We start from the raw sequence: 12,839 nt of genomic DNA on the forward strand, positions 1-12,839 counted from the left end.
CTCGACATGGAAACATGGCGACTTCCACCAGCCCAGAGGAAGACATGCCCATGATACCCAAGGATGAAGGGGTGGAGGAGGACCGGCCTGCGCCAAGACCTGACAGGTATCAGAAGGAGAATGCGTCTAGTAATAGTCCACACCTAACCGCTCGATGAGCAGCTCTTCTGATGTTAGCTGGCGGGCTAACTGTCTTAAAGCTAGCCTAACATCTGTCTTAAAGCCAGCCTAATATCTCGTCTTAAAGCTAGCCTAACATCTCCTCTTAAAGCTAGCCTAACATCAGTCTTAAAGCTAGCCTAACGTCAGTATTAAAGCTAGCCTAACATCTGTCTTAAAGCCAGCCTAACATCTCGTCTTAAAGCTAGCCTAACATCTCCTCTTAATGCTAGCCTAACATCGGTCTTAAAGCTAGCCTAACATCGATCTTAAAGCTAGCCTAACATCTTTCTTAAAGCTAAGCCTAACATCTCTCTTAAAGCTAGCCTAACATCTGGCTTAAAGATAGCCTAACATCTCTGTCTTAAAGATAGCCTAACATATCTGTCTTAAAGATAGCCTTACATCTCTGTCTTAAAGATAGCCTAACATCTCTGTCTTAAAGATAGCCTTACATCTCTGTCTTAAAGATAGCCTAACATCTCTGTCTTAAAGATAGCCTAACATCTCTGTCTTAAAGATAGCCTAACATCTCTGTCTTAAAGATAGCCTTACATCTCTGTCTTAAAGATAGCCTAACATCTCTGTCTTAAAGTTAGCCTTACATCTCTGTCTTAAAGCTAGCCTAACATCTCTGTCTTAAAGACAGCCTAACTTCTCTGTCTTAAAGACAGCCTAACTTCTCTGTCTTAAAGACAGCCTAACATCTCCGTCTTAAAGATAGCCTAACATCTCTGTCTTAAAGCTATGCGAAGCTCTTGTCTTAAGGGTAGCCTAAAATCTCAGTCTACTTCTCCGGAACAACCAAAAAAGTGGTTGTGAACATGAATTGGTTGTATCTATTAAGATGCTTTGCAAAAACAAGCATGGCTTCTTCTATGATTGCCGATGCCACTTTGGTAAAATAAAAATGGCCTTGATGACGTTTAACTTAAATTTAAATGTAACTACTTTTTCTGAGCCATTATAGCTGGATCAAGTTCTTATATCTAATCAGCTTTTGGGGTTCTAAGGAAAGAAAGATGTTATCAATGCACTTATTTTTGGTGATTCTTTAGATAGTGGAAAAGTTTTAATTGATTTTGGTTCACTCTAGTATGCTTTTAATCGTAAAGAAAGAAGTATTTGATCTATCTTCAGTAGTAACGGCCACGTGATGACAACCTTACTCATGCGAGAGCCTGTCCCAGCGCCCAGGTGTGTCCAGGGCAGCTGTGTTTTTCCTGGGGAGACTGGCAAGATCCCCCAGCAACCCCCTCAACCACACACACACTAACACTGCAAGAGAACTCCGTAGACTGGATTCAGAGATTTTGGATTCAGTCTCTTCTCTCTCGGCAGAACAGTTCTCATGTTCATTCATGTCTGAATGCCTGAAACACATGGTAGTGGCGTTGGGATAGGTCATGAGCTCACTAGGCACTTCTGATGGTCACCCGTTCACTCTGCACTCATTCATCCAGCATTGTCAAATGAATAACTACCTATGTCAAGTGGACATTTCTTTTCCCCCCAGCGGGAGCAGTGATGATTCCATGGACAGCCTGCCGTGCCACGCTCAGCGATGTCTTCTGACCCCTTCGCTGTCCCCACGGAAACGGACAACCAGCCAATCCAAAACAGAGCCCCCTTTGCTGAGAACCAGTAAGAGGACCATCTACACAGCTGGGAGACCACCCTGGTACAACGTTGCAGGGACAACCTTTACAGAGGCGTTTGTCATTGGTGAGAGCACACCCTTGTATGTTTTAAAGACTTTTACATTAACACTTTTCTAGTGATTGGGCCAGAAAGTTGTTATCTAAAACCTACAGAGTTGTACCTTTGCAAAAAAATATACAGTGGAATAAAATTCAAAGCGTTTGCTGTATATTGTCACCATTATCATTTGGACTATGCAGCTGTGTCATTTAATGGTGCTGTAGGTACGATTTGAGACATGTAAAGAGAGCGCAGAAGAAGGCAGAACATTTTTTGTACTATAGACGCAAAAACGTAGCCTCAATCTGCTCTCTCCCTGCCCACCGTCCAAAAGTGTTGCATTCATTCGCCTGTGGTGGACAGGCAAGATGGAATCTCTGAAGAAATCAGGGACCCTTATTGGTCATAAATCAGTGAGCAGTTGTCTAAATTTGAAATGTGCTCATACAGAAACGGTCAACTAGAGCAGATATGTTCACAGAGCGTTTGGCTGACCGGTGTTTATGGTTACAAATGAAAGAAGGTCCAGAGCTTCCCGACCCCGCTCCAAGCAGGCCGCAGGGACCTCTGCCCTGGTTCCTGTTTGGAGCTGTATATAGAACTGTGTGTTCTGTCTCAGACGCATCATCGTTAGGGTTGGGAATTGGCAAAAATGTGACGATTCAATAGTATTTTGAAATTTGTGCAACGATTCTTGATTATTGTGATTTTGCGATACAGATTACAGAAGTATTGCGATTAGATTCTGCGATATATATATATATATATATATTGCGATTAATGTCCCCCATATTATTCAAATACATTACAAAAAATGATGAAAATAAGACTGCTTATCTCACTTGAAATGTCACATTTAATTCTGTGTACAACATTATCTTCTACACATTAACTAAAGTGCAAAAAACTTAGGAGGGTAGTGCAAAAACTTGTCCTTGAACATTCAGGACACAGTACCTTATGGCGCGGTTCCAGCGACGGGTGCGCCTTGGCCTAGTAGTGAAGGTGTTATTTGACCCAGCACAGTTACGGCTTGCGTTTCCACCGCCGACAGTACCCTTATGGTAGGGGGCGGTTTAAGACGGATGGCGATAGCCACGGCAGCTACGCAAGCATCGTGATCTCATAGTAGCCTGACACAGTGTAGCCTGCTAATAAATCCAAGGAAAAAGAACGCGACACAATAAACAAAGATTAAAAATGTAGGACGTCCAAGAAGGACGGCAAACTTTTGCGCATCATTTTCTTCAATAAACTAAGCTTTCGCCGTTGTCCAGAAATACCTTGCGGGTAATGTGTTTGTTTCGTTATTATCCCCCTGTCGCACGGAAGTGACGATTCTGTAAACCAATCAACGGACGGCGGGTGTAGCTCGAACTTGTTGGCACCCTTTCAGATGTCTTGGTACCCCAACGGAGGAGTACTGCGAGATGAGTACGGCTAATCACTTCTAAGTCCGGACTCCGCCCACTTTTGGCGGTGGAAACGCTAACCGTGCCGCACCTATTCATAACGAACCTGTCGGCGGAAACGCGGCATTAGTAATTATTCTCTGAATAGGAGACCTCTCACTGAGCTTCCAGAACATAACTTAAAATTATTGAAATACAATAGAGTAACATAAAGCAGACATAATAGAGTAACAAACCTGAGAATAATCATATAAATAAGAGTAACTCAGAGCTTCAAACAAATTGAGAAAAATAACCAAATGTGTACTGCTAGAGTCCAGTCCTGTTGGCTGCAAGGTCATCAACCAAAATGTTAAATTGAATTAGGAAAATTGACATTATTGTTCAGAAAAAGGAGTTGGTCAACATGCTACATGCTATCGGAGTGAACAATTTATTCTTTCTTTTAAATACAACAATAAGGGCTGGGTAAAGATTAAAACTTTAAATCGCGATTATTCCCATAGTATTGGTGAGTTATCTCGCGATTAATCGCACTTTGAAATGATATTTTAAACCACTCCAATTGAAGTTAAATGAGATTATCAAATGGAATGACACATTATCATTCATACCAAATGTACTTAATAAGCAAAAAAACTACACCAAGTGATCTTGAGGGCGTTTTATTGACTCACTCAGTGTGGGCTGAATATGAAACTTGGTGATCACCACATATGAATGTTGACATTCTGTAGGCAAAACCTTTCAAAATCATAGAAAATAAAGAAGTGTGTCAATTTTGTATTAATCGCGTTAAAATAAGATTGCCCTAATTGCAATACTTTGCACTACTGTATCGATATAAAATACTGTATATGATCAAATATCGTGATACTGGACTGAATAGATTTTTCAGCATGCAGTATGGCTTATTTTATAAATTGTTCATTAATTATTGAAAAGGGTAATAAAGGTTTAGATAGAAGTTCACCCCGGATTGTGGGGTTAAATTTAATGATATTAACTTAGAAAACTTAATAGCTTGTTAAAATAGCATTGACTTCTTTTAGATTAGTCTTGGTCTGAAGACTGGACATTCGACAATATTTCACACTTTGGATAATTTCATTGGATCACTGAAACTTATTTTGAATGTGTTCTTTTTTTCATAATATCAATTTCCATTTGAGTGAGCATATACTTTCCAATCAAATGGAAATGTTATCGGTCGTCAGATGTAAAATAATGTCTACCTATGTACTCCTCTGGCCATACTAATGCTTTTTCACATTTTCTCATATTTCTACACACAGTCCAGGCCACTGTGTATGGTCAAGGCCTTCCTATGCAGTTGTGTATAATTAAAAATAACTTGGCAGCTCCTCTTTCTGTCCCATAGGCCTCTGTGGAGGGAGTGCTTCTGGGAAAACCACTGTGGCCAATAAGATCATTGAGGCGCTGGATGTTCCCTGGGTGGTTCTTCTCTCAATGGACTCCTTTTACAAGGTACCGCCTATCTAGTCTCTATCACATATCTACCTCCTTAATCATCGTATACTATCTACATAACTAGGGGTGGGAAAAATAATCGATTCTTCGATGCATCGCGATTCTCTCTTGAACGATTCCGTCTCAATGAAGATAAATTAATAATCAAAAAAAACATTTTTAATTTGTTCGCCTGCTGCAACATTCTGTTCGCCAGAGAGGGATAATTTTTGTAATTTTAAAATTATTTCATTTATCTTCAGTGTGTATTGGCCAATCTGATTTGTCTTGACACGATTGCGATTCAGCCTACTCATAGCATGCACGCAAACTCACAGCCAGACACAAGAACTCCTTCTAATTCAAGAGCAGCTTTTTCTTTAATGACAAAGAAAAGAATGCTATTTTTTACATACTTCCATATTGTCTTGTAATGCAAGCTGCATTGATTATTGCATTGTTCATAGAAAGTCATATTTATGACAAAAGCTTTTTCTCTAATAAAATATAAGACATGGCAATTCATCTGTTGATGTCTTTAATGATAATCAAAAAAGTAGGAAGTGATTAGCAAACTGAGTAGCAAACTCAGATGTATATATATTTTTTGAAAATCACGCATGCAAATGTACATAAAAAAAATTGTTGCATCGATAATCGTTTTAGAATCGAATTGTTGACCTCATAATCGGAATCGAATCGTGAGGTGCAAAGAGTTTCCCACCCCAATACATAACCAGTGTTTCCCCCAGCACTCTATGGTTAAGGCCCCGCCTTGACTACCAATGTATAAAAAAAATCGATATATATATTTTTTTATAATTATTATGCATTAACAAAGTACAAAACTTTGTTTTGTACTTTGTTAATGCATAATAATTGCATTAACAAAGTTAATGAATTTCTACATAGGTGCACAGAGGCCCCTTCCACCAACCATCACTCCTGTGTTCTAATGGTACATTGTTAAACTAATCATGTTAGAAGGCTAATTATTGATTAGAAATCCCAGTGTGATTATGCCAGCACAGCTGAAAACCGTTGAATAAAAGTGAGTTTTCAAGGAAAACATGAAATTGTCTGGGTGACCCCAAACTTTTGACCGGTAGTGTTTTAAGTTGAATCACATTGCCACTACATTCTGGAAAACTTTTTTAAATATATAAGTAGCATAACCTGGCAACCATGAACTATAACAAATGTTTTATTTTATTTACTGCTGCTCGTTGGTTCTTTGTACTGACCTATGTACGTTGATCTCTTGCCTTTGACATAACTATCTTGTCTTAGTTTTTGAGTCTCTTAAGCTGTGTGAATTGACTGGGTAAGCTGCAAATGAATTACCCTTCTTGGGATAAATAAAGTTGTATGAATCTGAAACTACAACCTGGACTTCTTCCTTAAATGTCATAATTTACCTATTTTCTTGGTTAATCATTTAATTTGTGGCTACCACTTGAATAGGTTCACATGCTTCAATGATAAAAATGCACCATCTTATTCTGACACTGCTCAGTGCTGTAGACCCCTTTCAACCTTGAACCATTAATTCAGGCTCTGTTTGACACTTGAGCCCTGTTGCAACTAGGAGTGTAGTGGTAAAAAAAAGGTGGTCAACTATGAATTCTGTTATCAAGGTATGGCAGACCACGACATACCAAAGAAAAAAAATAAAGATATACTGAATATTTGTTCACTTATTTGTAGAATGTAAAATAAACAATGTCAAATCATAAAACGTAACTAGATGGAATTCTGAACATTCATCAATATTTGTGTATAGGGAGCATGACGCTCAAACTAATTGCTAAATCTTAAAGACTATAGATCACATCACTTAGTTATTTCAATGTGTGAGTGCCCGTAGAAGAAACACAACATTTGATGAAACATGTCTGCATAGTATAGGTGATGTGATTAGTCGCAGATACAGAACACTGATAATGCAGCACCATTTGAATATATAATGGCTTGCACTGGTAAAACTTAACTAGGAGACGTTCAAGTTGCGTAAGCCTCCACTACAGCCCTGGTCCAACGAAGAGTGTGGCAGGACGTACCACAGTGGAACACAACCCTGGGCTCGTTGACGGACTCAAGTGGATATATTATCATCTTTATTTCGGTGCACTAGTGTAAAATGTGCTAGAATGCCAAGGGAAGTTGAAAACGTCCGCGCAAAGAAACCAAAGGAAGCCCACAGTAGGTCTAATTGATAACTACATTACTACAGCCTTCAGCTTGGTTCCTCCAGCCTTTTCGCTGTACATGATCCTTTGCGTATAAGGTAATGTTTTATATTATCTTTCTATTTGAATTAACTTTTATAATTTAAAGTTTGACATTGAAACACATGTTGCCTCCTGGATTATTTGATTTATTAGAAAACAGTTTGTGGTCAATCTCTTATATTCCTTATTAGGTTGTAAGATGAATGAACCAGGTTCCAGTTACACCATCCCCATCTCAAGGGGGCTAACTAGAGCCTAACTGTGAAAAGAAACACCAACAAAAATCAAAACATTTATAAAGCTGACTGGACCCTTTGAGGCATAGAATTAAATGTAATTAAACAACTGTATAAAATATAATCACTAAAGTGATGTTCAATATACAGTGGGGCAAAAAAGTATTTAGTCAGCCACCAATTGTGCAAGTTCTCCCACTTAAAAAGACGAGAGAGGCCTGCAATTTTCATCATAGGTAAACCTCAGCTATGAGAGACATAGAAAAAAAAAAATCCAGAAAATCACATTGTCTGATTTTTTAAGAATTTATTTGCAAATTATGGTGGAAAATAAGTATTTGGTCACCTACAAACCAGCAAGATTTCTGGCTGTAACAGACCTGTAACTTCTTCTTCTTTAAGAGGCTGTTTACCTGTATTAATGGCACATGTTTGAACTCCTTATCAGTATAAAAGACACCTGTCCACAACCTCAAACAGTCACACTCCAAACTCCACTATGGCCAAGACCAAAGAGCTGTCAAAGGACACCAGAAACACAATTGTAGACCTGCACCAGGCTGGGAAGTCTGAATCTGCAATAGGTAAGCAGCTTGGTGTGAAGAAATCAACTGTGGGAGCAATTATTAGGAAATGGAATACATACAAGACCACTGATAATCTCCCTCGATCTGGGGCTCCACGCAAGATCTCACCCTGTGGGGTCAAAATGATCACAAGAACGGTGAACAAAAATCCCAGAACCACACGGGGGGACCTAGTGAATGACCTCCAGAGAGCTGGGACCAAAGTAACAAAGGCTACCATCACTAACACACTACGCCGCCAGGGACTCAAATCCTGCAGTGCCAGACGTGTTCCCCTGCTAAAGCCAGTGCATGTCCGGGCCTATTTGAAGTTTGCTAGAGAGCATTTGGATGATCCAGAACAGGATTGGGAGAATGTCATATGGTCAGATGAAACCAAAATAGAACTTTTTGGTAAAAACTCAACTCGTCGTGTTTGGAGGAGAAAGAATGCTGAGTTGCATCCAAAGAACACCATACCTACAGTGAAGCATGGGGGTGGAAACATCATGCTTTGGGGCTGTTTTTCTGCCAAAGGACCAGGACGTCTGATCCGTGTGACGGAAAGAATGAATGGGGCCATGTATCGTGAGATTTTGAGTGAAAACCTCCTTCCATCAGCAAGGGCACTGAAGATGAAACGTGGCTGGGTCTTTCAGCATGACAATGACCCCAAACACACCGCCCGGGCAACGAAGGAGTGGCTTCGTAAGAAGCATTTCAAGGTCCTGGAGTGGCCTAGCCAGTGTCCAGATCTCAACCCCGTAGAAAATCTTTGGAGGGAGTTGAAAGTCTGTGTTGCCCAGCGAAGGCCCAAAAACATCACTGCTCTAGAGGAGATCTGCATGGAGGAATGGGCCAAAATACCAGCAGCAGTGTGTGAAAACCTTGTAAAGACTTACAGAAAACGTTTGACCTCTGTCATTGCCAACAAAGGGCATGTAACAAAGTATTGAGATGACCTTTTGTTATTGACCAAATACTTATTTTCCACCATAATTTGCAAATAAATTCTTTAAAAATCAGACAATGTGATTTTCTAGATTTTTTTTTTTCATTTTGTCTCTCATAGCTGAGGTATACCTATGATGAAAATTACAGGCCTCTCATATTTTTAAGTGGGAGAACTTGCACAATTGGTGGCTGACTAAATACTTTTTTGCCCCACTGTACCTCAGTACCAAAATAATTTGAAGAAATTAGAAGCAACGTTTTTTCTCAAAATAACTTTTTTGCAAATGTAAACAAACAGCTGGGCTGCCTAGGAAGGAATGTCAGGGCTGTCATCTGGTGTGGCATTGCGGACACGCCAGGCATTTCCTGATCTGACCAGACAGTGTTTTTGCTTGTGACGCCCCTTTACTGAAGAGACATGGCTGGGAACCACCTCATTTGAGGGTTCCTCATGCTGACATGTTCTGGGGTGTGGATCTTAAACTGCTCGGCATAAAGCGTCGGGTCCCCAAACGCCTCGCCAGAGAGCAGCGTAATCTGCTCGTCCACAGAATCTCTACAATATTACATTCAGAAAGTATGGTTGTGTTTTTAAAGAAATAACTTTTCTGAATCCACCTACATATGTCAAGTGTTCCCATAATTATTTGAAATATTCTTTATTTCATTATGTTTAATAAAAATGTACAAAATGGAACTGTTTTTATTGGCTTTGTGGTTGTTGTGGCAATTACTTCGAGATACTGCGTCTAGGACAGATGACACTTGTTGTCAGTAAATGCCTATTTAATGTATGCATGCAGCATGCCCCAGTCTCCTTTCTAGCAGAGTTAGCCCAGAATACAGTTTCACAGCCTTTTGTAAAAACACCCGAGAAGAAAGCTTGACCACACATACGCAAGAGTACACAGCAATACCTGATCCTTTTATCACACATAGCCCTACCTGTGGAACAGCTACACTGTTGGGGATATAGAGAACGGCCTCCACGTAACAGAGCTAAGGGAAGTCACCAAATGTTAGGAGAGCAGTGGCTCAGAGTATGTTCAATTATTGTATGTAACTATCTCCATCTAAACATTGCAGCTTCTATAATTATAAATCCTATCCACTTGAACCATGTTCAACATCCTGTGATCTGATAACCATTGGCATTAGGTAAAGGGAAAAATCATAAAAGCATAATATAAACCTTTTCAAATTCTAGTATTCTGAAACCACTTGTGAATGAATTCATATTGCAAGAATATATCCTTCACAAAACAGGAAACTCTGCACAATTCCGCCCCTCGCCCTGTGTGGTTGAGGCCCAGAATGTGTGCCGTCTGCCCCGTTGCTGCTGTAGCACTGTCTGATCCTTGGGGATGTTCCTCCGTTGGAAACGCGGCTTAAACTCCGGGATTGTGTCGTTCAATGCGACCAATTGACCATTCATTCAGTGAAGCGTCCTTTTTTCAGTCAGCAGAAGTTCCAACACTATTAAAGTCTTCTGGCCGACACTGTTGCATTTATTGGTGTTTATACTGTTGTATTGAAATTGACCTCTCTATTGATTGGTAGATGGCACCATTAGAAGTTAGGGCATGGGCCATAGCCACGCCATCTTCAAATGTAGCACAAGAAAGATGCAAACTTGGCGACATGCCTCTTTAGTGGGGGTTTTCCATCGGCTCTTTTTGCCTTACCGTACCGTACCGTCTTTGCTGGGGCGACGTCAGCTCTGGTTGGCGGCTGTTCGGAGCGAGAGGTTGTTTCTCAAATTGTAGGAATATAGACCTATATTTTCGATTGTAAACACTCCCATCACTTAGTTATCATTAGATTAATTTCTGTAGTAGACCTACCTTCACTGGAACTAAACTGTGTGTGTGTGTGTGTGTGTGTGCCAGGTATTGAATAAAGAAGAGCAGGAGTTGGCTGGTAAGAGCGAGTACAACTTCGACCACCCCGATGCCTTTGACTTCGAGCTTCTGGTCACTGTGCTGAGGAAGCTGAAGAAAGGCAAGAGCATCAAAGTTCCGGTCTACGACTTCACCTCCCACAGCAGGAGAAAAGACTGGGTGAGTGGCTGACACCATGAGGGTTGGCTTAGAACGTCTCTCTCTCTCTCTCTCTCTCTCTCTCTCTCTCTCTCTCTCTCTAAACATTTTTAAACTGTCAAATATGCCCGTCTTATCTCATGTGTGTCATGGTCTGCGCGTTTACACCGCCTGAGGTAAATTGCCTGATTGAGCTAGCACCCTAATTTACCCTCCCGGACCCTACACACATTGGCGGTTTCATTTTGATGTAAATGCGATTAGACGGCTCCACAGTCCCAGGGGTGGGACTTGTGTAGAGGTGTTGCTGCGCTGTCTCTACAACAGAGACAACGCAGAAAATGTGCAACAGCGCCCCCTGGGGTCACAATTTTCGGTTGGTCGCTCCCACCCCACCAGGAGGGGAACGTTAGGCTTCCATCAAATTTGTTTTGTTTGATTTGAATTGTGTTCTTTTTGCAGCTTTAAATACAGCCCCTAGGTAAATTGAATTACTAACTAATATTTTTTGCTCAATCTAAAAGGTTTAAAAACTCCTTTCTCCGCCGTCTTCTTTTATTGGTGTAGAACCAGCTCCACAGAGTGGCCTTGAATATGTACTACAGTGTTTCTACAGCTAGATTCTTGCTGCGAGTCTCTTGAATCATAAAAAAATAAATACATTCGTTGTATGCAAAAAAAAAAGCCTTCAGTCTCCCTTGGTCTCTCTCTCTCTGTCTCTCTCTCTCTCCCTTGGTCTCTCTCTCTCTGTCTCTCTCTCTCTCCCTTGGTCTCTCTCTCTCTGTCTCTCTCTCTCTCTCTCTCTCTCTCTCCCTTGGTCTCTCTGGCTCTCTGTCACTTTCACTGTCTCTCTTTCTCTGTCAATTTCAGTTCAATTGCTTTCACTAAATAAGCTAGATATGGCTGAGGAGAGGGGTGAGTCTCCAGGGGGAGGAGAGGGGTGAGTCTCCAGGGGGAAGAGAGGGGTGAGTCTCCAGGGGGAAGAGAGGGGTGAGTCTCCAGGGGAGGAGAGGGGTGAGTCTCCAGGGGGAGGAGAGGGGTGAGTCTCCAGTGGGAGGAGAGGGGTGAGTCTCCAGTGGGAGGAGAGGGGTGAGTCTCCAGTGGGAGGAGAGGGGTGAGTCTCCAGTGGGAGGAGAGGGGTGAGTCTCCAGTGGGAGGAGAGGGGTGAGTCTCCAGGGGGAGGAGAGGGGTGAGTCTCGAGGGGGAGGAGAGGGGTGAGTCTCCAGAGGAGAGGGGTGAGTCTCCAGTGGGAGGAGAGGGGTGAGTCTCCAGGGGGAGGAGAGGGGTGAGTCTCCAGCGGGAGGAGAGGGGTGAGTCTCCACGGGGAGGAGAGGGGTGAGTCTCCAGTGGGAGGAGAGGGGTGAGTCTCCAGGGGGAGGAGAGGGGTGAGTCTCCAGGGGAGGAGGGGTGAGTCTCCAGGGGGAGGAGGGGTGAGTCTCCAGGGGGAGGAGGGGTGAGTCTCCAGGGGGAGGCTTGGTGAGGGGGTCATCCTATGTACTCTGAGAACACTCTTTCACATTTCTAGGGCTGCCCCCTAATTGTCGAGAAGAGTCTTCATTGGCCGATTAGTCCCTTTTTTTTTTATTATTGACAGGCTGGGTGCTTTATTCTTAGTTTCACTAACTTTACAGTACACGTTTGCACAGACACAACTGGACTCGTTCATTACTTCACTAGACTGACGCGCGCTACCGCTCGCTCTCCTCGCTCGTCCACTCACACACACACACTGCCATCCCCGCACACACATATGCTACTCTCGTAACAATTATTGACAACTTGTTAACAGTTAGCTGAACATTATAGGGTCCCGGCCTTACACTCCCTGTTTTCTCAGTTAAACACAGAAATCAACTACATTTGTCTCAGTGTTTGTTAGATGTGAATTGAAGCAAAAAAAGACGCTCTCTTTCTCCAGTAACGCAGTCGTTCGCGACGCCTTTCTTCTTTGTCGTTTCTTCTAGTTGTCTAACTCATGCTCCAATCTTTCATCGATCGATGCGGATGTTGTGGAGGCAACGGATATATGATGCATCGCTGTAGCAACATTTAAGATGATCGTGATGAGTAG

At 41.9% G+C, this 12,839-nt stretch overlaps 1 protein-coding gene across 2 annotated transcripts in view; it reads left to right on the forward strand.

Annotated features, from left to right (window-relative positions):
- The window catches only part of LOC307087498 (uridine-cytidine kinase-like 1), a 35,251-nt gene continuing 22,412 nt past the window's right edge, over positions 1–12,839 (forward strand). For both annotated transcript variants that reach the window (XR_013812501.1, XM_079753092.1), the window contains exons 1-4: positions 1–106; positions 1,676–1,884; positions 4,654–4,760; positions 10,619–10,789. Coding sequence is in view for 1 of the 2 variants with exons in the window: in XM_079753092.1 (XP_079609218.1) it covers positions 15–106; positions 1,676–1,884; positions 4,654–4,760; positions 10,619–10,789 (579 nt within the window). In the remaining variant the exon portion in view is untranslated. The remainder of the gene's footprint in view (positions 107–1,675; positions 1,885–4,653; positions 4,761–10,618; positions 10,790–12,839) is intronic.

The sequence above is a fragment of the Pollachius pollachius genome, assembly GCF_949987615.1.
Source record: "Pollachius pollachius genome assembly, chromosome: 16".
Classification (NCBI taxonomy): domain Eukaryota; kingdom Metazoa; phylum Chordata; class Actinopteri; order Gadiformes; family Gadidae; genus Pollachius; species Pollachius pollachius.